Source organism: Podarcis gaigeae, assembly GCF_964106915.1.
Source record: "Podarcis gaigeae genome assembly, chromosome: 2".
Classification (NCBI taxonomy): domain Eukaryota; kingdom Metazoa; phylum Chordata; class Lepidosauria; order Squamata; family Lacertidae; genus Podarcis; species Podarcis gaigeae.
The window spans coordinates 16795813-16823782 of NC_139679.1; the positions used below are offsets into that span (position 1 = coordinate 16795813).

At 47.7% G+C, this 27970-nt stretch overlaps 1 protein-coding gene across 12 annotated transcripts in view; it reads right to left on the bottom strand.

The window, feature by feature from the left end:
• The window catches only part of ZNF385A (zinc finger protein 385A), a 190292-nt gene that overhangs the window by 84002 nt on the left and 78320 nt on the right, over positions 1 to 27970 (bottom strand). For 3 of the 12 annotated variants that reach the window (XM_083728990.1, XM_083728989.1, XM_083728991.1), the window contains exon 2: positions 1771 to 1913. The exons of 1 other annotated variant lie outside the window; for it this stretch is intronic. In XM_083728990.1, the coding sequence (XP_083585116.1) occupies positions 1771 to 1913 (143 nt within the window). Of the gene's footprint in view, positions 1 to 1728; positions 1914 to 4243; positions 4267 to 20699; positions 20847 to 23268; positions 23279 to 27970 lie in introns of those variants that run through there. 8 more of the 12 variants (XM_083728986.1, XM_083728977.1, XM_083728987.1 and 5 more) reach the window with 6 other exon arrangements.

A 27970-nucleotide genomic window follows, 5' to 3' on the forward strand; every position in this document is an offset into this window, starting at 1 on the left:
AACCAAAATGGTCAAAGGCCTGGAAATGATGCCTTATGAGGAATGGCTAAGGGAGCTGGGCATGTTTAGCTTGGAGAAGAGGAGGTTAAGGGCTGATATGATAGCCATGTTCAAATATATAAAAGGATGCCACATAGAGGAGGGAGAAAGGTTGTTTTCTGCTGCTCCAGAGAAGCGGACACGGAGCAATGGATCCAAACTACAAGAAAGAAGATTCCACCTAAACATTAGGAAGAACTTCCTGGCAGTAAGAGCTGTTTGACAGTGGAATTTGCTGCCAAGGAGTGTGGTGGAGTCTCCTTCTTTGGAGGTCTTTAAGCAGAGGCTTGACAACCATATGTCAGGAATGCTCTGATGGTGTTTCCTGCTTGGCAGGGGTTTGGACTCGATGGCCCTTGTGGTCTCTTCCAACTCTATGATTCTATGATTCTATGATTCTAAGATTCTAAGGCTAGTGAGTCCCAATTTCCCTACAGAACCTGACTCCCAACAACTTGCTGAAGCCTACCCATTTTTCTGCAGCAGCAGTGACTGGGCAGAGGCAGGAGACCATTGACCGAGTGGCAAGATGCTTTGGAGTGTATGTAAACACTTGACGAGCCAGTTGTCCTCCCTCTGCCCCCCCCCACTCCAGCAGAAGCATGATGGTTAATTTCAGGGTCATGGGTTGTAGCCCCACGTTGGGCAAAATATTCCTGCACTGCCGCAGTTCAGACTAGATGACCCTTGTGGTCCCTTCCAACTGTGCAGTTCTATGATTTGAGATCTCTTGTGATTTAAGGAGATGTGTGGTGCTGCAGCCTCCTTAAGTGAGCCATTTGAAGCGTGTGCTTAAAGCAGGCATAGCTAGCTTCCCTAGCCGGGGTCTGCGTTCAGATCTCCCCTGGAGGCTGATCCATTCGGCTCGCCCTCCAACCCCAGCGTGGCCCCCAGCCAGCCCCCACCTGACTGCCTTCAGAACATGGTGCTGATAAAGCTAAGGTTGCAGCTACGATCCCCGTATGGGACAGGTAATTAATAAATAATAATAATAATAATAATAATAATAATTTATTATTTGTACCGCGCCCAACTGGCTGGGTTTCCCCAGCCACTCTGGGCGGCTTCCAACAAAGATTTAAAATACATTAAAATATCACACATTGAAAACTTCCCTGAACAGGGCTGCCTTCACATGTCTTCTAAATGTTAGGTAGTTATTTATCTCTTTGACATCTGATGGGAGGGCGTTCCACAGGGCAGGTGCCACTACCAAAAAGACCCTCTGCCTGGTTCCTTGTAGCTTTGCTTTTCGCAATGAGGAAACCGCCAGAGGCCCTCAGCGCTGGACCTCAGCGTCCGGGCAGAATGATGGGGGTGGAGACACTCCTTCAGGTATACTGGGCCGAGGCCGTTCAGGTATACTGGGCCGAGGTGCATATTCCTGCATTGCAGGGTTTGGAGTAGATGATGCTCAGGGTCCCTTCAACTCTATGATACAACCTGCCATGAGCTCTCTGGCGCCACCTACTGTTGATCTCCCTGCCTTCCACCCTACCAGTCCCAAACGGGCCCCAGCCACCACTTGTCTCCAGGGCTAACGTAACCCCTCCCGCACCCTCATCTGTGAGCCCTGGGTGCCTCACCTGGCATTCCCAGGGGCCAGGTGTCCAGGTCAAAGCCCCTTTCTCTGGTGGGGGCAGAGGAAGAGAAGAAGGAAAGTAGGAGGAGTTATACAAACAGTCCTACCCGAGCCTGTACCTCCTGGGCCGGAAGCAGCCACGGCCTTACCGTGTTGAAACCTGCGAAGAGGCCCACGGCCGGCTGCGCCTCCATAGGGAACGACAGGAAGGGCTTGAGATCGAGGGGTTGCTGCATCATGGCAGGTGGTGGGCGCAGGATGGCCGGGATAGGGCCCGCCCGGCTCAGGCTGCCTAGGCAAGGAGAGACAAGGGGAAAGCATCAACAGTTTGCCCTGTGATGTGGGCGATGCAGAGGGTCAGGGTAAAGGGCACAGGAAAAGAGGCTAGGACCAAATGATTTTAAACTTGCACAAATTTTACAAACAAAAAGGACTTTCTCAAAGAGACTTGCGGAGTATATAAAAAAAATGCAGTAACAACAATCCATGAAAGCAGCAGCAAGGAATGCAAATGAAAGCTTAGGCTGAACAAGAGCAAAAATGAATGGTTGAAGATTTAAATCAAGCTATTATCAGCAACGCTGGACATTTCCAAAGAACACAATAACTGGTTGTTGCACATATCAATATCTCAAACTTAAAAACATCCAAATTCCCAGACAGGGCCTCACATTTCAAATCTGCAGAAAACTTATCTCAGACTATGCGTTTCAGATCCGAGCTTGAATCCAACAGTATTTTTAATTTGGGGAGTGGGTTTGGACTAAAGAAATCTTTTCAAGTTAAACACAGATTTTGAAGGGTTTTGGTGGGAGGTTTTTTTATGTTCCTTTGCAGCATAGATGAGATTGGCCCATTTTATTCTCACTCACCACAATCTTGCAAAGTAGATTATGTCAAGACGGGGGGGGGGGGGGTGTGGCTTCCACATGTCAGTTTACTGTGGACTCAGTGCTGCTCATATTCAGCACATAAACACACAAATCCTGTCTAAACAGCGGCTCCAGATTAAACGGGTAAAATATAGGATGGCATTTTGACAAGGACAAGGTTGTGTGTGGACACTGTGCAGAACTTGCGTGCCCAATCAGCACCAAGTCCACAAAAAATTGCTGTGGGAAAACACTCAGAGAGAGATACCCAAGTGGACTTCATACTATTTAAACCCTGGGTCTACCCAATGGTGTCCAACATACTGTTCACTACATTACAGCATGCTGAACTGAGCACACACGTGCTAGCTATGTATTTCATGCACATATCTGTCAAAAGAAACCAGCAGCATAAATGAGAGAGTTGAGTTTGCAGGTTTGCACACCTGATAAATTAGGCCTAGGCGCCGGTGTCCTGTGGCATGCTAGCTGGTTGTACCTGTCAACCGCTACTGTCACAAGCAAAAGTAGGTTCCAGAAATACAAGCGGGTCACTCTTGTGGGTGGCAAGTGGATCCCAGGAATCAAACCCTGCATTTGCCTAGAACAGTCAAGATATTCATTGCCAACTTGCTGGCCAAGGCTTATAGAAACTGACATGAAAGATATCCCAGAACAGCCAAAATAAGAGAACCTAATGACTGTTCTGTGGAAGAATGGAAGCCCTATTCGGATTAGTTAAAGAAATACTCTAGCATGATGAACTCGCGAGCAGGATTTGAACTATGAGCAACAGAAGGAATGAGAGATTATTGCATTGTTGTTATGGTATAGGGGCCTAGGACTTGCCACTCAGAAGGACGGCGGTTCGAATCCCCACGACGGAGTGAGCTCCCGTTGCTCGATCCCTGCTCCTGCCAACCTAGCAGTTCAAAAGCACGTCAAAGTGCAAGTAGATAAATGGTACCGCTCCGGCGGGAAGGTAAACGGCGTTTCCGTGCGCTGCTCTGGTTCGCCAGAAGCGGCTTAGTCATGCTGGCCACATTGGCTCCCTCAGCCAAAAAAGCAAGATGAGCACCGCAACCCCAGAGTCAGACACGACTGGACCTAATGGTCATGGGTCCCTTTACCTTTACTAGGGAGCAGCAGAGTGGGAGAAATAAAAACACCATGGAAAACAGGGTGGGAAGTCAACAGAACAAAACAATTATGTATTGGAGTGTATATGTTAAACTTTTGAAAGCTGCAAAAATAATTGAATTAAAAAGGAAACCATGGCCCTCTAGTTGTTGTTGGCCAGTTGTCAGAGAAGATGGGAAATGATGTCCAGCAACATCAAGAGCCTGAAAGGTTTGCTATCTCTGTTCTAGGGATTCTTTTAGCAAGCACACTCAGCCACGCTCCCCAGCGCAGTGAGTCTTGGGGCTATGACTGATAAGTCCTTGCACATGGCAAACGGGTTGGCTTGGGTGCCATAAACTTACCTTGCAGCTTTACACGAAAGGGTGCAAATCTGCAGCACACACTTGGAGCGCAGCAGCAAACTATACAGTTAGGGATGTGTTGAGCTGGTCCAGCCCACCTAGAGCCAGATAGCCAATGGAAACACTGCAAAGTATCTGACATCTGTGGAGTTTCCGCCCAAAAAAAGGCTTCTGCATGGGCATGCGTATTCCCTCCACCACCACAATCACACCGCCAAAAAAACAAAGAAAAAAAGCCGTTTCTCTCTCCCTCCTCGATTGCTTACATAACCATTTGTGCAGCCAGCCGCCAGTCCTGGAAAGTTCAGTGGTAATTGCACATCATTTAGTCGCCACTGTAAAGGCGGAAAAGAGCAACAGTGAAACTGGCATTCTTTCGCTCCCCGCTCTGCACTAAGCAGGGAGATGCCTTTTCACTGGGAAGGTGAAACTGGAAAGGGGTCTTGAGGTGAGCAGAAGAGGAATTGGTCAGTTTTGCCCGCGCTCTTTGCAGCCTCTGTAGGCAAATCCCCAAACTTGTACAAGGTGTTGCACATCCATTGCGACTTGCTGGGCGCCCTCTGCAACGTATTTATACTGATGAGGACCCCTGCAAAGTCACAAGGGAAGATTTTCTATTTCCCCAAAGCCTTGGTGTGATTGGATGTGTCCTCCTAGAGCTTAATTCAGTGATGAAGCAAAGCAGCAGAATGTATTAAGTAAAAAACAACTGTGACGCCGCAAGGAGAGAGAGAAATCAGACCCAGACACTCACTGGTCCGTGGTTTTTGGGCCGTTTCCAACAGCAAGGTCATGAACAATCTCACAATGGAGAAGGAAGTGGATCATTACAGTATTGAGCAAGGGGGTTGCAAGAGGGCTAAGATTGTTAGAGCTTATTTGAGCCAGAGAATAATTTGAGAAATGGGAAGGGTGGGGTGCTAAAGCCTGCATCAGCTGCAAAATTCAAGCTTTGTCAGAGTTTCAGGTTTGGTTTTTTTAAAGCAAGTTTCTAGACCTTATGGCTGCAAATATATAAGTGTATATTTAAATTATATGTGTGTATATATGGCAAGAAGCCTGCTAACAGTGTGATCCGGTACATGCCTACTTAGAAGTAAGCACTGCTGAGTTCAGTGGGGCTTACACAGCCTAAATCTCAGAAGTAAAAGGGGTAGCTGAGTAAGTTTTAATAACAGGATATCATTGCCCTTCATAGTTCCCACCTCTACATACGCCACCCCATAACTAACAAACCAGAATACGTAATGAAGGATAGTGAATAAAATAAAATGCAGAATAAGTAAGGCAGTCTGCAAAAGTTTGCATAATATATACAGGTTGCAAAATTCAGCTTCTCTGGATGCAGAACTTGGATTTGCCTGGGTGCATAACTGGTGAATGCCTCGCAAGACGGAAAACTCGCTAGACGAAAGAGTTTTCCGTTTTGGAGGTGCTTCGCAAAACGAATTTCCTTTGGGCTTGCTTCGCAAGACGAAAATGTCTTGCGAGTTCCTGCGGGTTTTTTCCCCTCCCCCCCTTTTTCTAAGCCGATAAGCCGCTAAAAGCCGCTAATAGCGCTAATCCGTCAATGGGCTTGCTTCGCAAGACGAAAAAACCGCTAGACGAAGAGACTCGCAGAATGGATTCTTTTCGTCTTGCGAGGCACCACTGTACGTCTGTATGACACCCAGTCCTGGGTACACACTTGTACAGATGTTATAATATATACCAATGCAGCACATTTATGCAAATCAAGTGAAGCTGCAGCACAGCTGCAAGTATTAAATGATTAATTGCTGTGTTTATATCAACCACAAGCTTAACATGCAGGTGAAAAGTCCCCACCGTCAACACACTGCCAGATTTGCAGGGCTGACAATAAGGAAACTCTGGCATTACGCACTTTCGTAAGGGCTCATCTCTATCCGGATGTTCTGTTCTCTATCCTCGCTGTTCCACCTTTAATGTTAAACCAGTCCTCACACCCAGCTTTGCCTTCCGGCCTCTGTAAAGAGTGGCAGATAGCTGAACACAGCAAAACAGTAACATAAAATTATGACGCTCCCTTCAAAAGCCTCAAAAGAGCTTCCGAGTATACAAACAAACTTAAATGCAAGTGATTGATTGACCGATTGCTTAAAAGCCAGACAGTTAATCGATTTGGAACAAAAAACCTTTGCTTCGGATGAGAGGCCTAACTTGCATATGATATATCAATGGGCTTATTCGCCACGCAGAATGAAGGCTTCTCTTGCTCTGAGCACAAACAGAACTGACATTTGTTAGGCCTGAATCCATAGAGAATCTCCATCATTCTTGCTACTGGACTTTCACAGCTGTGGCTTTGACTCCAAAGCTGCTCCCCTCACCTTAGGGGCTTACAGCGCCTGCTGAACTGATGTGCTATACAGCCTGGGAATGACAGTGTGAGAGCAAGTGGGCTGCTAAACTGGTTTGCTGCCTGCCCTGGTCATTCAGAGACAGAGCAAAAAAGAACAAGGCAAACTGTCGTGTGTGGACTGCCTAGGCATACCACAACTGATCAGTATACCCTGCAAATGCCCCTATTTCCCAGGGACAGCTCCGGATTTACAGATGCCATCCCGGTTTCTGAAATGATCCCAGAATGTCCTGCTTTTCTTTGTTGTTGTTGTTGTTGTTTAGTCGTGTCCGACTCTTCGTGACCCCATGGACCAGAGCACGCCAGGCACTCCTGTCTTCCACTGCCTCCCGCAGTTTGGTCAAACTCATGTTGGTAGCTTCGAGAACACTATCCAACCATCTTGTCCTCTGTCGTCCCCTTCTCCTTGTGCCCTCCATCTTTCCCAACATCAGGGTCTTTTCCAGGGAGTCTTCTCTTCTCATGAGGTGGCCAAAGTATTGGAGCCTCAGCTTCAGGATCTGTCCTTCCAGTGAGCACTCAGGTCTGATTTCCTTCAGCATGGATAGGTTTGATCTTCTTGCAGTCCATGGGACTCTCAAGAGTCTCCTCCAGCACCATAATTCAAAAGCATCAATTCTTTGGCGATCAGCCTTCTTTATGGTCCAGCTCTCACTTCCATACATCACTACTGGGAAAACCAGAGCTTTAACTATACGGGCCTTTAAGATGCTGTCTAGGTTTGTCATTGCTTTTCTTTAGGACGTCCCTATTATCATCGGAAAAATGTTGGAGGGGATGGAGTTATGCAACTCGCGAGCCAAGGAGATAAGCAACTCTACAACCTTTAGAAGACATCTAAAAGGCAGCACTATATAGGGAAGTTTTTTTAAAAAATGTTTTTAATGCCTTTGCTTTGTACACTGCATTATTTCTGTGACAGCTAATGACTTTATGTGTTGCGAGTGGGGGGGGTCCTTCCTTGGAGTAGGGCTGGCACACCGGCCATATAAATAATAATAATAATAATAATAATTATTATTATTATTATTTTATTATTTATACTCCGCCCATCTGGCTGGGTTTCCCCAACTGCTCTAGGCGGCTTCCAACCGAATATTAAAAACACAATACAGCATTAAACACTAAAAACTTCCCTAAACAGGGCTGCCTTCAGATGTCTTTTAAATGTAAGATAGTTGCTTATTGCCTTGACATCTGCTGGGAGGGCATTCCACAGGGCCCTCTGCCTGGTTCCCTGTAACCTCACTTCTCGCAGCGAGGGAACTGCCAGAACGCCCTCGGCGCTGGACCTCAGTTCTTCGGTCCAAAGGCAGCCTGGACCTTAAGTGGTCCACAATGTTCTCTTTCCTGTCACATGGCACTGGCCTAGGAATGGGCAAGTCTTTCAGTTTTTAGTTTCTCTGTTTAATAGGACGTCCCTATTTTCATTGGAGACATGTAGGGTATGAACAGATCAAGTACAGTAGCTGGTGTCGAGTGCAGACATCCCTTGAGGATGCACAGAGAAGATCACACCTGTGCGGAAGAATAACCAAAAGAAGAATAACCTTTACAGCTTTCACACAGAGGGGGCCCCCAAAAGCCCATTTGCAAGTGGCGGCAGCTCCATGCAAAATCTGTAACTTTTGCAAGTTGCAAACCCTGTGGATTGGCACACTCCCTACAAAAGGGTCGCCAAAATAGAGCAATCAATATGATCTGGAACAACTCTCTTAAGAGGGAGGTTCACAACATTAGGGCCTTTTTAGCTTGGGGCCTTTTAGTTTTTAGCTCTGAGCTGTGGTTTGAACAAATCATTTAGATTCTTTGCCTTTTACTTTATATAGGGATATCTCTTATCTTCCTTCTTATTTAAACTCTGGGCAGGATCTCTGCAGGTGAACTCATTGATACAGGGTTATGATGATAAAGGTCACTCACAGCTCCTCAGACTTTTTGCTGACAACCTCTCTGTTCTTTCAGATGCCTCTTCCGCAAGAGAAATTGGCAAATTTAGCTCTGTGACAGGGCTGGGCATTAATTTTGATAAATTGGAGACAATGTTTTGGAAGCTTGGGCCAAGAACATGGCTGTTTATTAGGTGGCGCTTTTGGTATCAAGGTGTGTCTGACTTCCCTGAAATACCTGGTGGTTCATATGTCACAGGATTTGTCTGGACTTAGGTTGAATTATGTACTTGTTTTGCAATGTATTACATATGACTTATGATCCTGGCATCCTGGCATCCCCTCAATTTATTCTTATTAGGCAGGATTGCTGCTATTAAAATAATAGCCCTCCCACAACTTCTTTTTTTCTTCCAAGCCCTCTCAATTTTTATCTCAGACAGGATTATGAAACAACAGCAATCAATTTTGAACCGTTTTATTTTGTGAAACAAGAGGGCAAGATGACTGACCAAACTTCCTTACGCTAAATCTCAAGCTGGGGCGAGTGTAGGTGTGAGAGACAGACAGACTGTATTTTGATGCCTTTTCAATTAGGGCAGATTCTTTTTGCGGTCTCTTGGGGTCAAGACTAAAACTTGGGTAGGGTTGGAGGCAATGAATGAAATCAACAGCTCCTTAATAATAATAATAATTTTATTTATACCCAGCCCTCCTCAGCCAAGACCGGGCTCAGGGCGGCTAACAACCAATAATAAAAACAAGTTGGTTGAAATACAACTTAAAAAACAAGATTAAAATACAACACTAAAACATTAAAATGCAGCCTCATCACAGGAGGAGAAAGGAAAAAAGAAAGAGGGGGAGGGAATCAAATTGATTCCAAGCCAAAGGCCAGGTGGAACAACTCTGTCTTACAGGCCCTGCGGAAAGAAATCAGATCCCGCAGAGCCCTGGTCTCATGAGACAGAGCGTTCCACCAGGCAGGAGCCAGAGTTGAAAAGGCCCAGGCTCTGGTTGAGGCTAATCTAAGTTCCTTAGGGCCCGGGACCTCTAGGGTGTTGCTATTTACGGACCTTAAGGTCCTCCATGGGGCACACCGGGAGAGGCGGTCCAGTAGGTACGAGGGTCCTAGGGCACTTCTTTCCCTACCAGCCACCCTCTGGTGGGCTTGTTGTTCAGGAGTGGGCGTCTTTGGGGAACACGTGGTGAAACAAATTGGGGTTATTATTGGGGAAAGTGTGATGTTGGAGTCCAAATTGTGTTTGCTATCAGTGTTTGAGGAGAGTAATGTAGCTATTGTGGGAAAATAACTAGTAATTTATTTAATGGTCCTAGCTTGATTGGTCATTTCACAGGGCAAGAAAGATTCTTCACGCATTACTTTGGATAGATGGCATTCAAAGGCATTATTTATTACTGTTTGAGAGAAGCTAACCCATCATTTAAAGACTCTTAGAGCCCAGGCAGAGCCAGAGAATTTTGATGCAATTTGGTGGGAGTTTTATCTCATACACGAGCATGAACAACCATTTCAGACTTTCCTTCCATCTGAGTTTATTGGACAGAATTTTTGAACTTTTGCTCATTGTCCTTTTGATCCTTTCCTCTGTTAGCTCAGTGGATGCCCTGGGTATTATTAGATGTACAGTATTGTAAGAATACGTTACAGCTACTGTTTTAGGTCACCCTCTTGAAGGTACGTCGTATCATCCTGCCCAGTGGCTTAGCATGGGTTGTCAGCACCCGGGGCAAGGCAAGTAATTTGCACCCCCTAATCCGTGGATTCGCGCCCCCTAACCCTAACCCCCAGATGTTGCGCCCGGTGCGGCCGGCCCCCCTGCACCCCCATGCTACGCCACTGATCCTGCCTGCTATTTATGATTTTCTTGTCTTTTTAAAAAAAATTAAGGCAAGTAAAGGTGGGGGTGGGGAAGAAGGCTTGTTGGAGGTATATACATTTCTGGATGGTAGAGAGAAAGTGGATAGAGAGCAGTTTTTCCCCTTTCTCACAAATCTAAAGAACAGAGCTCATCCAAGGAAGCTGAATGTTGGAAGATTTGGGACAGGCAAAAGGAATCACTTTTTCACGCAGCCCATAGTTTAACCGTGGAACTCACTGCCACAAGATGTGGCAACAGCCACCAACCTGGATGGCTTTGAAAGAGGATTAGGGGGGGAAATGGATGATAACGCTATCAAGCTATTAAAGGTTTGATCTTCTTGCAGTCCATGGGACTCTCAAGAGTCTCCTCCAGCACCATAATTCAAAAGCATCAATTCTTTGGCGATCAGCCTTCTTTATGGTCCAGCTCTCACTTCCATACATCACTACTGGGAAAACCATAGCTTTAACTATACGGACCTTTGTCGGTAAGGTGATGTCACTGCTTTTTAAGATGCTGTCTAGGTTTGCCATCGCCTTTCTCCCAAGAAGCAGGTGTCTTTTAATTTCGTGGCTGCTGTCACCATCTGCAGTGATCATGGAGCCCAAGAAAGTAAAATCTCTCACTGCCTCCATTTCTTCCCCTTCTGTTTGCCAGGAGGTGATGGGACCAGTGGCCATGATCTTCGTTTTTTTGATGTTGAGCTTCAGACCATATTTTGCGCTCTCTTCTTTCACCCTCATTAAAAGGTTCTTTAATTCCTCCTCACTTTCTGCCATCAAGGTTGTGTCATCCGCATATCTGAGGTTGTTGATATTTCTTCCAGCAATCTTAATTCCGGTTAGGTGATTCTACGTTACTGGAATCCAATCCCCATCATCTCTGACAGTTGGCTATCCTGGCTGAGGCTGATAGGAGCTGGAGTCAGGCGACATTCAGAGAGCACGACATGGGCTACATGGCGACACGGTGTCACCGCTTTGTGTCATCATAAAGCCTACCAGTTAGAGGGCAAAGCTTCCTGTCCACCTTATAAGGGCTTGGCTGGGTGGAGAAACCAGCTGCCAGGATTCAGGAGAGGTTCCCTTGCTTCCATATGCTGGCTTTTGCACCCCCAAAAGCGACCAAAAATGCCGCACCAACTTCCCAATGTGGATGGTGAAGTTGGAGAAAGCATTTCAGCTCAGCCCCAGCTTTCACCCCAGAGATGCAAGGATAGAGCAATGCCACTCTCTGCATTCACAAAGAATCATAGGCAGTTTTCAACATCATACCCAAGGTGCAGAGTAACTTTGATTCTAGCCTCCCTCACCTACCTCTGTGGTCTTCGCCCCGGCAGAGGAGAGCAATGGTGCAACAGGAAGTGAGGAACCAGCCACAGAGATAGAGGGTCAGCTGTCCTTGCAGCGACTGCCCTCTCGGTTCCTGTTACAGGCACGAGGGAGAAGCACATCCCCATCAGCCCTGCCCCATGGCAGAAGCCCTCCTAAGCTTATGGAGTTCCCACAAGGCTAAAACACAGCCTTAGCCCTCCAGAAGGGAAACTTGCCCTGCTGAATCCCGCCCTAATATCCCTTTATTCCTCCAGCCCGGGCACACGCAGAAGTGCAGAGTCAAAATCAACCTGCTGCTTTAAAGGCTGCCTGTGTCCTTGCTGTGCCCGGCCTGTCCCTGTCACAGTTGCTTGGGAGGACTAGGATGGCGCGAGGGCTTAAAGGAGATTAGCGTCCACTTTTACCCGGCAGGCACAGTGGCAAGGTTCCAGAACAGGAGCTAGAGGATCCCTCCACAAGACCAGAAAGATAATAAGGGCCTTCTGGGTTTCAAATCATACACACACAGAGAGAGAATGAAGCCAAATGCACTTACCTAATACATCCACAGTTATTACCTATAAACTAAGGGCTAATCCACATTTACCTTTTGCCTTGATCTTTCCAGACACTGGTCTGTCCTTAAAAGCTCCATATCTGCACATTTTCTTTTTATGCTCAGGAGCTTTCCCTGCAAAAACCCACTCTTTAGTGTTATTTGTTTTTTTTTTGTTTGTTTGTTTTTACATACCGCCCTTCGCCAAAAGATCTCAGGGCAGTTTGACAATCCAAACTAAGGGATATGATTTCCAGGTAGACTTGAACTCTAGCACATCTCAGATTTAGAAAATAATGCCCTTATCTTCTGCATGTTTACTCGGGAGTAAGTCCCACTTTGCTCCCTCGGGCTTACACCGTATTTCCTGGTTGTAGGCATTTCTGGAGAACTGCACAAAGAACTTTGGCAGGTTGTCCCGCTCATCTGTCAAAATTGGGCTGCAGGGATAGGAAGGATGAGGATCTGGCCAAGTCAAAAACAGTCCCCCACTCTTGCCCTAACAAGTTAGGAACTGCATCCGAAGCTTGCTTTGAAGGGAGCACTGTGGGGTTGAAGAAAACCCATCTGCTCTCTATCCCCCTCTTTCCTCATGGTAAAACAGCTCCTTTCTTACCCATTACGTGCAATGTTGCAATTTTGTGTTTTGCATTGGTACTTTTGGTTCTTCAATGGCTACAACACAGAGCAAAACCCTCTGACCCTCTGAGCAAGTCCTAAATGTCAGGAGACCAACTATGGTGCTCAGGAATTAGATGTCTGCAAGCCTCTGCAGCAATGGCAGAAAGGAACAGCTATGAAAATGAAGTCTGGGGGTGGTGGGGGGAACGGGGGACGAGACGGGATGACTTGCCCATCACGAGCGCCACAAGTCGCTTGACTGACAGCTTTTCAAAGATCTAAATACAGAGAAGGGGGATTTCCCTGAATTCAGCAGTTGAGCAATTTGAGTTTCTACCCATCATGCCCACCAGCAGCAGCAAAATTTATTTTGAGGGAGGAAAACCATCCGAAACCATCTGCCTGTGTTAATGCAAGCATGTTTTCCTCCCTAACGAGGCCACACAGAACATCAATAAAAGATGGCACTGCAATTTGTGTGGGTGGTGACAGAAGGGTGTGTGTGTGTGTGTGTGTGTGTGTGTGTGTGTGTGTGTGTGTTTGGGCTTGTGTATAATAAGGAAGAGAAGGCCTGACGCTTTGCAATAATGATCTGGGGCTGGGAAAATGTCATGCACCTGGTGCTGCTGCTGTTGTTTTTGTGAAAAAGAAATATGATACTAGAAGTGGACATGGACACACACACACACACACACACACACCCTCTCTCCACAAGCCTGAACAAGGCTAGCACCTAAGAAACTGATACAGTGGTACCTCAGGTTACATACACTTCAGGTTACAGACTCCGCTAACCCAGAAATAGTGCTTCAGATTAAGAACTTTGCTTCAGGATGAGAACAGAAATTGTGCTCCGGCAGCGCAGCAGTAGCAGGAGGCCCCATTAGCTAAAGTGGTGCTTCAGGTTAAGAACAGTTTCAAGTTAAGTACGGACCTCCGGAATGAATTAAGTACTTAATCCGAGGTACCACTGTACTGCTGGCTATTTGAGGGGACCAGAACTGAGCCAGAACATTTTGGTACCTGGGATGTGAAAAAGCCATGTGGCGCGCTCTCTCTCTCTCTCTCTCTCTCTCTCTCTCTCTCTCTCACACACACACACACAATTGTGCCCCTGCTTGCTCCACTCACCAAGCCACTAAGCCCCTTAGACCGTACCAACTCCCTCCCCTTGCATCTCACCAAAATACAAACCTCTCCCCTTAGACCTCCCTCCCTCCCCACCACCAAACATACTTTCCCACCTTGCACTCATGATACTGCAAAGAGGAGGAAGCAAAGGATGCTAGAATTAGCCATGGGATGGGATTAGCCATTGATGCCAATGGGAGCTCCCCCCATCCCACCTACCCAGGCTGTTTTCAGCACCAAGGGATGGAGGAAGGGGGCATTGAGGAAGAGATTTGCACCAAGATTGTGCTTCCTTCTTGCTGCGCTACCACTGAAACTTGAGAGGTGCTGGCTGTGTCTAATTTGGGGGGTTTAGAAAAACAACTACCAAGATGTGGTTACTAGCCATACAATTACTTTTAACATTTGGTTTGAGCCTAAGCTTCACTAAAAGCAATGTTAGTCATCAGTGGGGTTTGCACAGAATCCCCCCATCTACCACTCTTCCAAACTCATTCCCTAGCCGCTGCTTCCACCTGTTAACACCCACAACAGTTGCCACCCATACAAATTACAGTGCCGTGTTTTACTTGATGTGATGTTTGGCCTTGTTATTTGGACTGCCATGGTTCCTTGCACAGTGACAGAGCAGGAAGTGACAAAGCGCCCAGAATGAGTAACAGATATTCCTCAACACTGCTCCAGGAACCTATTTCTGGATTTAGAAAGCTCATTCAAGATAACCCACAGGAATATTCACCTACCGTAACAGATGCATAGCTAGGGCTGGGCAATATCTGGTTTTCAACATCACGGTATATCACCAGCTAAACATTGCGATATACCAATATATCATGATGTCTGAAATAAGGATGGAACTATGTACAGGCAAATGCTAACCCGCCTTTTAAGAAACATTATTCATAAAGCAGTTTACAAAACACACCATCAGCACATGAACAATAAAATATTATTTGAAACTTCTCTTTCGCAAAACTACTAAAAGCCAGCGCAACAAATAGCCCAGACTTATTTATACATATAAAACTCAAACCCACAACACCATTTCTCTAGCTGTTTGCAATTAGCCACTGAAGGTCATCACAAAAAGGTCCTTCAAGGCCTATGCATAAACACAGTGAGGGACGGGACTTGATCACACAATGAGGGAGCTTCATTTCACAACTGTGGGGCCACCATTGAGAGGGCCCTGTTCTGTATGCCCACCACAGGGATTGTCTTTGTAGGTTGGCACCTAAGCAGGGCCTCTGAAGTACACCTTAATGCATGGGCAACTTGATCTTTTATGTAAACCCAGACTATTTAGGGCTTTAAAGGTCAATATCAGCACCGTGAATCGGGCCTGGACACACAGTGAAACCGGTACAATATAGGTACAGAACACCTATGAAGACAGAAGAAATGTTACATGTTCTAGACTGAGCCAGTTCTAGGCCTTAAGGCCCCCATATGAGTCCTCGTCTTCTCGCCGCCTTCTCTGAAACCCACACAAAGCAGAACATGTGCTAGCACACAGTTGAGGCCTGAATATTTAAAGTGCGTGCCCAAGACATTTCACTCTCTAAAGTAGAGTCGAAATGAGGCATATTCCCCACCCTTAGGCTAGGACCAGCACTTATAGGGATTCTTGCTGCAGTATTAAGACAACGCATTCTGGTCTTCATCTAACCTTTCCCCTGGTGCAGCCTGAAGCGGGCTGCTCCGCTCTGCTGCATGGCCTTAGAAGCTTAAAAAGTAATATACACATCAAGTGAAACGTGCGAGTCCTGAGCTCTGGACCACATAATGTGATAAACCAGAAACTGCATCTTAGCTTGTGAAGAGTAGCTTTTGTTCACCATCGAACAACAGCATCTGTCACATCTGGGATTAGGGGCAAGATCAAAGGGTGTAGTTTTTTAATTAAGTTTGACATTCAGCTCCTCTATTTTTAGCAATTAAGTTTCAAAATTTATACCCTCTTTCCTTTCTCTCCCTCCCAACCATTGTGCTGTGATGTAAGGCGCAAAACTAGCCACAGAAATCTGCTACATTTTTCCATTGCGGGAGGGGAATTGATGTCTTAAAATGCCATTGTTTTGTAAAATTAATCAGCAACATAACAAATGTTACATGCCGAAATTGGTATGTTACCAGTTTCCTTCACCCCCCCCCCCACTCTCTGTCCAGAAGTGGGGAGCCTTTAGCACATGGACCAAGTTTAGTCCAACAGTTCATTTCCCCTAACAACACCTACCAGCTCCACACCTGATGTAATATGTAATGTCAGGTGCAGGGAAGATAGAGACCTTGCAGGATTGGCTTATTTGCTGATCCCTGCAGAAAGCAGGGCTGAACTTCCCACTGGGCCATATAGGTTCCCTACCTCTGCTCTAAGGGACACAGGTGGCGCTGTGGGTTAAACCACAGAGCCTAGGACTTGCGATCAAAAGGTCGGCGGTTCGAATCCCTGCGACGGGGTGAGCTCCCATTGCTCGGTCCCTGCTCCTGCCAACCTAGCAGTTCAAAAGCACATCAACGTGCAAGTAGATAAATAGGTACCGCTCCGGCGGGAAGGTAAACAGTGTTTCCGTGCTCCAGAAGCGGCTTAGTCATGCTGGCCACATGACCCGGAAGCTGTATGCCGGCTCCCTCGGCCAATAAAGCAAGATGAGCGCCACAACCCCAGAGTCGGCCACAACTGGACCTAATGGTCAGGGTCTCTTTACCTTTACCTTTACCTTTACCTTTACCCCTCTGCTCTAGTCACTGGAAGAATGTCCATGAGGCCCTGTAATTTTGCAGGTCTGAAAGGGAGGCTGTCCTCAGCTCTCCCCTTCCAGGCAGCATAAAAAGACTCCTGTTGTTGCCTCTCTCATGGCAGAGAGGGCAAAAAGGAAAAACTGGATCTGCTAGAGCCAAAGCCCTCACATTCCCTTACAAGCCCACAGAACGGGAAGGGTGGCGGAGAGAGCAGTACGCACTCAGAGGGATTCACTCTCCCTTCCCCAGCCTATTTCTCTCCAGCATTCCCAAGATACTGCATGCTGCTGAGCTGTCATATCTTAAAATATTTACAAGTATTTCATTAAAAATGATTTTCATGTTATACTATGAGTAGAACTTTTAAAACCACAATAGCTGTGCTTTATTGAATTCCTTCCCGAATCAAATATTTCCAGTTCAAATACTTTAGATTATGAGAGAAGGGAGGGGGAATATTTTGAGACATTTATGCAGCAGGTAATATTAACAGGGGTACTTTTTATTAGATTAAGAATTTATAAGCTGCTTCGCAACCAAGTTTTCCAAAGCAGTGTTCAATAAAGGTATCAGAAAACCTAATGTATACTAGAAATACATGCATAGCAATTTAAAAGCAAATCTCAGAAACACCAGATTCAGTATGCATTATAAAATGGCTTCAGCAAGCTTTAGGGAAGGCCCTCTTTAAAAGGTAAGTTATCAGTAGTCTCTGCTATGCATTGGTCTAATTTCAATCAGAACCAGATTCCAGAGGCTTGGAACTGCAATTCTAAATGCCTGGTTTTTAGCTGATGTCAGGTGTGCTATCCTCTTAACAATGCTCCACCAGAGTAACACAGTTCCAGCCAGGTGTGTATGGGAAGAGGTGACCCCTCAGGTAACATGGGCACTAGTTGCATACGGCTTTCAGTGTTAGAAGCAACTGAGGCTGGTACCCTATTGGCCGCCAGTGCAGTTCTCTTGGCAGTGGTGTTGAGAGGATGCCCCAGGCAACATCCTAGATGCCATGTTTTGCACTCGCTGCAGCTTACAGACCACAGCCAAGGGAAGCCCCACATAGGGTGTGTCACAGTAATCCAGTCTTGCAGTTATCAGTGCCTAGACCACAGCTCCAATACTTTGGCTGCCTCATGAGAAGAGAAGACTCCCTGGAAAAGACCCTGATGTTGGGAAAGATGGAGGGCAAAAGGAGAAGGGGACGACAGAGGACGAGATGGTTGGACAGTGTTCTCGAAGCTACCAGCATGAGTTCGACAAAACTGCGGGAGGCAGTGGAAGACAGGAGTGCCTGGCGTGCTCTGGTCCATGGGGTCACGAAGAGTCGGACACGACTAAACAACCAAACAACAAAGACCACAGTGGTCTAGCTCCCATGCTCCAAGAGTGGTCATAGCTGCCTTCCCAGCAAAAGCTGATAAGAGGCTCTCCTAACTACTGATATTCCAGTGGCATAGATGCATTGAAGAGCACTCCCAGACTGTGCACCTGCAAGCCCATTCAGAGCAGCAACTTGGCCTATTTATTGAACACAGGGACCACTCACTCTCAGATCCTCCATCTTGCAAGGATTCAGATTCGGTTCACTGGCCCTCGTCCAGCCCACCACTGCTTGCAGACACCTGCATGGTCACTCCTGATTCAGATGTTAAAGAGAACTGGAGCTCTGTGCCATCAGCATACAGATGACTGCCCCCAGTGGTTTCATGTAGGTATTAAATAACACTGAGCACAGAATAGTGCCCTGCATAGCACCATAGCACAAGGGGGCCATGAATTACTCCCCCAATACTGCTCTCTGTATTCGACCCTGCAGAGTGGAACAGAACCACCTTAAACAGTGATCCTATTCCCACGGAGGCAATCCAGAGAGACAGACTACTAGCCAGGTATCACTCCCATTGCCCCCCACTCAATAAATACTGTTTATCAGGGCAACCAAGACAATTTGGCCCCCAAACCAGGTCTGAACCTAGAATGGAATGGGCCTAGATTATCAGTTCAATCCAAGAACAACCACAGCTACTGCCAAAACCCTTTCAACCGCCTTCCCAATAAATGGTGAATTTACTCTCCTTAGCTTTGTTTACTAAAGGTAAGTCCAGTAAACATGCCGAATTAGGTCCCAATTAATTTAGGGAACACAACTCAAACATCTTTTCTTACAGACCCTACAACTCGCCAGTCAGTCAGGGCCTATTTTTCTTTAAGGAGGAAAACGTATGGAAAACTCTCTTCCCCAGCCAAGAAGAGAGAGCATTATAGGAGCAGCAAGAGAGTCACCAGGGCTATATGCACCACTCTGTAGTTCCAGCACACAGAGCAAATACCCCACCTGCCCAACAAACAAGCCGGCCCAGGATTAGTGTGAACTGGATAGAGCTGGCTTAGCCAATCATCATGTCTATCCCCCTGGGTCTGTTCCCACCTCTCCAAAAGAGCACAGAACAAGCAGGAAGCATCAGGGAACAGCCTCTTTTCAACACTCTTTGACTTCTTAGCAATTCCTAGCAGGCAGTCATGCTGTTTCATTTCCCCCAAGCACATGCAGGAGATTCCCCAACTGGGTTGCCCAACATTTTTATCCCTAGTTTTTAAAGAAGCTGAGGTGAGGGCCTTCTGAATTGGACAAGAGCAGTAGCACCTGGGAGGCGGGGGAGGCACTTAACCCTTCCCTTCCCCTCCCATCTTCATTTTCTCTATCAAAAACACCCTTCCAAAAGGTATTGTTGGCCCGTCAGAGGGGAGCGGGACACAGGTGAAGCCATGATGCCCTTGCTCCTCACCCCCATTGCCGTTTCAATGTCAAGGGCCACCAAAGAACTACCAAGTCACTGCAGAGGTGCCAGAGGTGAGCTGCTGTCTCCAGCTCAAGACCAGCTGCAAGCTGCTTTTGTGATCCAAGTCCCTCTGCTCATAAGCAGGTAGTGGAAGCATTTCACAAGCTCGGGGGCAGCGGGAGGAGATGCAACAGAGCAAAATCATTGATGCCGCTGAGCTGCAGCGGCAACAAATCCCAGAAGGGCATGAAACTAAGTGGACCAGACAGGCGTGACAGCACCACCGATTCTCCCAGCTAATGTCTCCCTTGGGATTTCTTTTAGAGAGGGGAAAGTGGGGGGTGCAACATGCCATTTACCTGACCAAAGGCCCCACTCCGTGGCCTCCCCATCCCCCAGTAGCTTTGCTCACTCGCACATGCAGGAAAGCGCAGGGCGATTACGTAAAAAGGACAGAGCTGGAAATAGCCCAGATGCAGTGATTCCCAGTTCCCCGTTCCTTTCCTCCCCCCATCAAGAACCCAAGCCACCCTTCCCCCACCACCATGGAGCTGCCCTCCCTCCCCACCCCAACCGCTCATAATGGGCTCTGGAAAGCACAGCCAATTAAAGATGCTCAAAAGTGGGGCAAGCATGCAGCAGAGGGAGGAGGGGGTGCTGGAAAAACTGCAGATGGGGGGGTCTTGTGGGAGAGGGGATAGCGATACAACCATCTCCATCACCCTAGAATCAATTTGCCGCCTCCTAGGTTCCAAAATGGACTGCAGGTGACAAGCCAGTGGAAAGGAGGGATGGCACAGAATGACATACACATACAGCTCACATAATAATAATTGTGCGATACACAATTCTCTCTGCAGAATGGATCTGATATCCCGCTTTATCACTACCCGAAGGAGTCTCAAAGCGGCTAACATTCTCCTTTCCCTTCCTCCCCCACAACAAACACTCTGTGAGGTGAGTGGGGCTGAGAGACTTCAGAGAAGTGTGACTAGTCCAAGGTCACCCAGCAGCTGCATGTGGAGGAGCGGAGACGCGAACCCGGTTCACCAGATTACGAGTCCACCGCTCTTGACCACTATACCACACTGGCTCTCCAAATATTATCCAATGAAGCAAAACAGACAGCACAAGTGGCAGCTGGAAAGCAGGACTCCTGGGTTCTTTCACCAATGCAAGGCTGTGTTGAGCGGGTCTTAGTATATGGGGCACATGGATGTCTGGCCTCATATCAGAGTCCCAACTTTTTGGGAGCCCCACACCTCAAGACGGTCATGTTTGAGGGGCAGAATACCAGACCCTGCTTAGGGTGCTTAGATCAAAAGAAAGAAAATTCTAGGGATTTGAATGCCAGGACTAAGAAACACACCCCTGCAAGCCATGGACCTGAGATGAGTTAGAGTAATGGATGGTTCTTTTACCTTAAACAGTGGCCCCATAGGAAGATTTCTTGCAAGAGAAGAGGAAATAGCTCCTAACAACTAGTCCAAACACTGGACATTTTCCCCTGGGTGTCATTGGCTTGAAAGAGGAACCATCACTATTGCCTCCAAGTTGGTGTTTTGCATCATAAGGGGATGTGATACAGTTAGTAGGCAACTAATGATATGGTCCTCAACTACTGTTAGGTCATTTGTCAGGATCAAAGAGGCAGCAAGCCTAGGGGACCAAAGCACTGTGTTCCCAGAAGCTAAGACCTATCCTTCTGCTGTCCATCTCAGCCTTCTCTTGCCCATCTCTGAACAGTTCCCGCAGAATCTCTGCAGATCTCTCTGGCAGAGTTACGTCTCCTCGCCGCCAAAATGGGGGAAGGGACAAAGATAAACAAGGACATCTCTATCAAAGTCAGATAGAGAGTCCAGTGGGCCAATTCCTCCCACCCGTTGTTTAGCAAACTACTGTCTTGGCAGAAGATTTAGGGCTGCTGATGGCATAACCCATTAGTTTCACTTTACAGAGAGCAGTCCTCTGTTTGAAGTGCTGTCGGTCCTAGCTTAGTTAAAAGAGCAGGAACCTTAAGAAGAGGAGGAGGAGAGGGTCTTGAATTTACCTATCCAACCGTTAGCAGTACCTGGGTGGCAGGCTGTGGAAACACACAGGTCATCAAATCCCCATCTTCTGCCCTGCCCTCCACCATGATGAGTTGTGTTGGACACATCAATTAGCACATACAATTTCTGTGCAAATCTGGGTTCTTTGCGTGTGCGTGAGAGAGATGTACAGTATTTCCTATTTTTTAGTGATGTGTATGTGGCCACATGGGAACCAGACCAGATGTCCATGTTAGTAGTAGTACTCATTGAGTAATGGGATAGTCCTATAGTACCACTGCCCATCTTTGTCCATGGAGTTTTGCCAACAAACCTTGCCAACAAAGGTCCGTATAGTTAAAGCTATGGTTTTCCCAGTAGTGATGTATGGAAGTGAGAGCTGGACCATAAAGAAGGCTGATCGCTGAAGAATTGGTGCTTTTGAATTATGGTGTTGGAGGAGACTCTTGAGAGTCCCGTGGACTGCAAGAAGATCAAACCTATCCATTCTGAAGGAAATCAGCCCTGAGTGATCACTGGAAGGACGGATCCTGAAGCTGAGGCTCCAATACTTTGGCCACCTCATGAGAAGAGAAGACTCCCTGGAAATGACCCTGATGTTGGGAAAGATGGAGGGCACAAGGAGAAGGGGACGATAGAGGACGAGATGGTTGGACAGTGTTCTCGAAGCTACCAGCATGAGTTTGACCAAACTGCGGGAGGCAGTGGAAGACAGGAGTGCCTGGTGTGCTCTGGTCCATGGGGTCACGAAGAGTCGGACACGACTAAATGACTATACAACAACACCACTGCCCATTCAGGACAAGGAAGTGGAATGCTTAGCCCTGACCCATCACCCCTGACTCTTGGCCATGCTGAGTGAGGCTGATGGGTGTGAGAGTCCCACAACATCTGGGGGGGGCACAGTCTTCCCCCTCCATCCTTGTTTCAGACCACCTGGTGCCGAGCACCCCAACACCACCAACACAGGTCTGGTCTGCCCATTCAGAGCAGGACGGATTGGGACACTTCAAGCTGCAAGCAAACGTTTGCTCTTGTAATTACTCATCTAAAGACATCCCTACAAGTAAAAACAAAACCCGGAAAGGTATTGCACCAGGGAGAAAAAGCCTAGCACAGTCCTATCCAATTTGTGCATTTGTGCATGAATGCGGTTTATGGAAGGGAGCACCTTTTTTAATAAAAACAAAAACAATGACATCACACCCACACAGCCCTTCAGTCTGAAGTAGTTCAGTCTGTTCAACCCCCCTTGAGGCTCCACTGGCTCATTTACACTGCATTCTGCTGACTCCCGTGTAGGCCAGGGCCTCTCCTGGAGAGAAGCTTCCCAGTTCCCTGCCCACCGGTCTCCCAGCATGCCTGCGGGGCTTCTCCCATCCCCTTCTGTTACCGGGAGTTGGCTCCCCTCATTCTGCCACCTCTGAGAACTGTTTTCCTCCCTAGGCAGGTCTCAGCATGAAAAAGATACAGCTGAAATGAAATCCAAGTGTAATTGAGTTTGTCCCTGGGCTTGGGGGTGGGGGAAGCAGCAGGGAGTGCTCAGCTAGTCCTGGTTTTGTGAGGCTTGGCAAAAAACAACAACCAGGGGCAGGGGTGAGGCCTGAAGTCCACATACCCCACACTGATGCACCCACACACACACACACATGTTCCCACACCTATGTGTGTGTTCCCGAACAGGGAATACTGAAGCACCCAAACATTCTTAACCTGTGAGTGCATGCACTTTTCAGGCCACACGGTACATGCTTGCCATACAGCAGCATTAACCATTGCGTTCTCTCACACACTCACATGCCTGACACACACGTGCACTTACATGTATCACAGGCAAACGCATCACAAATATGCCTTGGCCACAAAACCTCAGCAGTCCGCTCTTTTCCCCCCACCCAGTTCGCTCTGTTTCGCCGACGAAAATCCACAATTCACAGACTTATAGGCATCGCTCCCCTGTATGCACATGCAGGCAGAACTGTGTGTCTTTCTATACACACACTCGCAAGAAGCACATCATCTCTGCACCTAAACCCCTCCTGCAACACTGGAGACAGAAGTGCCAGCATTGAATCATCAGTGGCGGTGGGGGGGGGGGAGGGTGTCCCAGGCCTGGCTCTCTAACTCCTGTCCACTCTGCAAAACAGAACCACCAACAGCCACAGATCCCACCTCTTTCCTTCATCCACCCACCCCGCTTCAGCCCAACTCTGCTGCCCAGGATCAGGACCAGATGCAAACCTCAAAGGATCTCTGTTCCTTGCCGCCATTGGCCAGGTCATAGTACGGTCAAGAGGGAGGAGGGAAGCAGGTGAGACAAAAGCCCTTTGTTTGGGGGAAGGCAGGTGCTGGGAGTGGTATGGGCCATGCCACTCCTCTTTGAGTGAGGGACGGCAGGGAAGCCGACTGTACAAGGTTTCTTTGCAAACCCCCCCCCAACACACACACACTCACCGGTTCTGAGAGACACTCAGAATGGGAGAAGATTTTGTTCCCTGGAAGCTGCAGGTGCACACAGAGACTTAGGCACCAGAAGCCTTGAAGCATGGAGGAATTCAGCGCCAAACTGTGTGTATGATGGGGTGTGTGGAGGGGGCTGGAGAGCAAAATGTGAGATAAGCCAACTAACCAATTAGGACCCAGGAGTCCCAAAGCAGCCCTCTGCCTTGCAAGGCACTAAGTCCTCTCTCCAGAAATGAAGGAGTTTGAGCTTCGGTGCCACAATCCCAGAGGTGACGATCTGAAGTTTTGTGTAGAGGAGGTAGCAGGAGGCAGCAGACAGAGCAAGTAGCAAAGGCTGCCCATTGCCTACTCGCTCGCGCTCTCTCTCTCTCTCTCTCTCTCTCTCGCCAGCAGGGGAAACAGCTAAGACCAAAGAGATGCTCAAATTACTAAACTGCAACTAAAACAAAGATGTGAAGGTCACAGCGAATGAGGCACCAAGCCAGGTCCTGGCTGTAACCACAAGGGTGGCAAAAGCTGTGGCAGGGACCCACCCACTCCCAGCAAATCCGGCATGGACGTTAGTGACAAGTTGGAGCAAAATACTCCTGGCTAAGCTGGAGGGGACGCGGGTGGCGCTGTGGGTTAAACCACAGAGCCTAGGACTTGCCGATCAGAAGGTTGGCGGTTCGAATCCCCACGACGGGGTGAGCTCCCGTTGCTCGGTCCCTGCTCCTGCCAACCTAGCAGTTTGAAAGCACGTCAAAGTGCAAGTAGATAAACAGGTACCACCACTCCGGCGGGAAGGTAAACGGCCTTTCCGTGCGCTGCTCTGGTTCACCAAAAGCGGCTCAGTCATGCTGGCCACATGACCTGTACACCGGCTCCCTCGGCCAGTAAAGTGAGATGAGCGCCGCAACCCCAGAGTCGGTCACGACTGGACCTAATGGTCAGGGGTCCCTTTACCTTTAAGCTGGAGGCTGAGGTCACATGCACACCGTGTATTTAAAGCACTCTTACACCACTCTGACAATTTTGGCTTCCTCAAATAATTCTGGGAGCTGTAGTATGTTAAGTGTCTCCTATCAACTCTCAGCACCCTTAACAAACTACAGCTCCCAATATTCTTGGGGGGGGGGGGAGGTAGGAAAGTGGAATAGGAGCACTTTATATGTCCTAGAAGGGGTGGAAGAGGGAAAGCCATTTTCTTCACCCCCTTGTCCCCATGTGCCACCAACAAAGAACAGGTGCACGGCAAGAGCTGCTTACGGAGCAACCCCTCCAGATGGCTCACAAAAGCAAGTCAAGCCACATCTGATGGGTTATGTTGTGGGGGGGGGGGGAGGCAATCGAAGGAAACATGGAGGAGGTAGAGAGAAACCCTGATCTGGCTGTGAAACATCTTCTGCTGCAACATTCAAAGACCTGGGTGAGGAATTAAGTCCTTCCCTACACTAGGTAAAGGTAAAGGGACCCCTCACCATTAGGTCCAGTCGTAACCGACTCTGGGGTTGCGGCGCTCATCTCGCTTTATTGGCCGAGGGAGCCGGCGTACAGCTTCCAGGTCATGTGGCCAACATGACTAAGCCGCTTCTGGTGAACCAGAGCAGTGCATGGAAACACCATTTACCTTCCCGCCAGAGCAGTACCTATTTATCTACTTACACTTTGATGTACTTTCGAACTGCTAGGTTGGCAGGAGCAGGGACCGAGCAACGGGAGCAACCCCGTCGCGGGGATTTGAACTGCCGACCTTCTGATCAGCAAGTCCTAGGCTCTGTGGTTTAACCCATAGCGCCACCCACGTCCCTACACTACAGAATCACCAAAGACGTCAGACCGATTCATGCGATCTTGTTGAGGAAGGGGGAGTGGCAAAGACACCACAAGTTGAATTTCTGATGGAATGCAAGTTCAAGCTACACAGGCTCTAGAAACAACCCAAAATTCTGCTCTGAGGAAAAAGTTGTTGCTTTGCAGGCAGTAAAAAAAGGTTACACGAGCAACAGAATCCTACGCAAGTTTAGTTAGAATTCTGTTCTATCGCATTCAAAAGGTGGGAAATGATTTAGTCCCAGCTGAGTCACCATGGTGTGGTAGTTTAAAGCGTCAGGCTAGGACCCAGGAGACAAGGATTCAAATCCTCACTGGGTTACCTTGGGCCATTAACTCTCTCCCTCTCAACCTAACCTGCCTCAAAGGGTTCTTGCGACGACAAAATTGAAAGCAAGACACCCTGCGCACCACTTTGATTTCTTTGCAGGAAAGGTAACCATCAATAAAGAGGCTCCAGTCTCAACATGACCCTGATTGGCACCTTCAATATTAATTAGATGAAGAACTACCCACTTGAAATGGGTAGTCACAAAGACTCAGGGGCAGATCCCCACCCTGATCTGTGTCCCCAATGTCTCATGGGCCAATTTTAATTCAGCTTTCAATGCACACTGTGTCTTGCTCCACCCAAGTCTTTCTGATCACCGAAGCAGTGAACACACTAGCCTTTTTGCAGCACAAGAATGTCGTTTTTTCTTAATCCAGAATTATTTATGCTTATCCCCCAACATGCTTCTTTCAGTCTAGATTTTACATATAGATACATACAGTGGCGTAGCGTGGGGGGTGCAGGGGGGGGCCGGCCGCACCGGGCGCAACACCTGGGGGTTAGGGTTAGGGGGCGCAAATCCACGGGTTAGGGGGTGCAAATTACTTGCCTTGCCCCGGGTGCTGACAACCCACGCTACGCCACTGGATACATAGATCCTGCTGTCCACAAGGATATGACTACTTGATTCACATTTGAATATTCTCCTCTTCATAGGTTACCCAGTATTTTCCTTCCTGCTCATGCCTATAAAGGGGGAAGTGGCAATTGCAACCTTAGCACACGCCCACCCACAACACCATTGGGCAAGGGAGGATACCCTCCATTGCTAGGACCGCCTACATTGGCTTTGATCCAATTTCAAATGGGCACACTGCAGGGTAATTCAGATTAATCTCTAGAAATGCGTTTCAGAGGCATTGTTTGTTTGGATTAAGCAAAAAAAAAAACCCACCAACTCCTCAGTCTCCATTAATTCTAGAATAAAATGTGTGTATGCAGCCGAAGCTTGTTTGGGTCTCCTCCAAGGCTTCCCGAAGTTTATCATATATTGCTTGCACACTCACACATACATCTTCACAGCCTCAGTAGGTAGAAACATAGGTCTACCCACAGTAAATGAGATTGTTAGGCTATAACATGAACTTCTCTGGGCAGCTTAATTAAGAAGTATAAAATACATACACAGCAACATATGCAAAAATACAGTCCCTGTGCTTACCCAGTGCAATCATTTAATATAAGCAACCTGGTGATTATGCGCAGCTCGCAGACATTTTGGTGCCCAGGATAAAAAATGCAAATAGCAGCATCTCTCCTCCACTAATTAACACGAGGCACAATCAAACAATCCACTACAAAATTCTTTTGCCTGGGACTCTTTCTACACTTTCCAGCCTGGGAGGAGAGCCAGACCAGACCACTGCTATTCACCCTCAATAAGATTTGGGCAGAAAAATTACTCAGTGTATTGTGCCTCTTGGGTCAGATCTGCCTCCTTCTTGGCTGTTTCTAAAAGGCACCCAAAGTCTGTCGCCCAAGATGGTTGCCTCATCTTGCCTCGGGACAGGGCCACCCCACAGTGCATGCGCACGCACACACACACACACACACACACCAAGTCAGGCTTTTGTCCCATCTAGCTTAATACTGTCTACAAAGAGACTCTGCAAGGTTTCAGACAGGAGTTTCCCTACCTGGAGATGCTGAGAATTGAACCTGGGACTTTCTGTATGCAAAGCATCTGCCCACTGAGCCACAGCCCTTCCACACATATTACTCCTCTTAGCTCAACGCCACTTTTAAATGATGCTCCAGGACATAGTTCATTGTAGCCTCCACACAGGACCAGCAGTGTCTCATGGGCCAAGTCAGCCTTGCCTGAAGAAGGAGAAGGCGGAATGACTCCACCTGCAGCTCATCACCTTTCACAGAGGAGAAGGCCCTGATGAGAACCAGCTGGCTCTGGCCTTCTCAAAGAGAGCTCTCAGCAGTAGTCAGATGCTGGAAACAATAACTGTAGTTTCTAGCCCTACCTTGCTGCTTCCTGCTCACTATCTGGGTTCCCTGTCCTCTGGACTGGACCCCTGGCTGT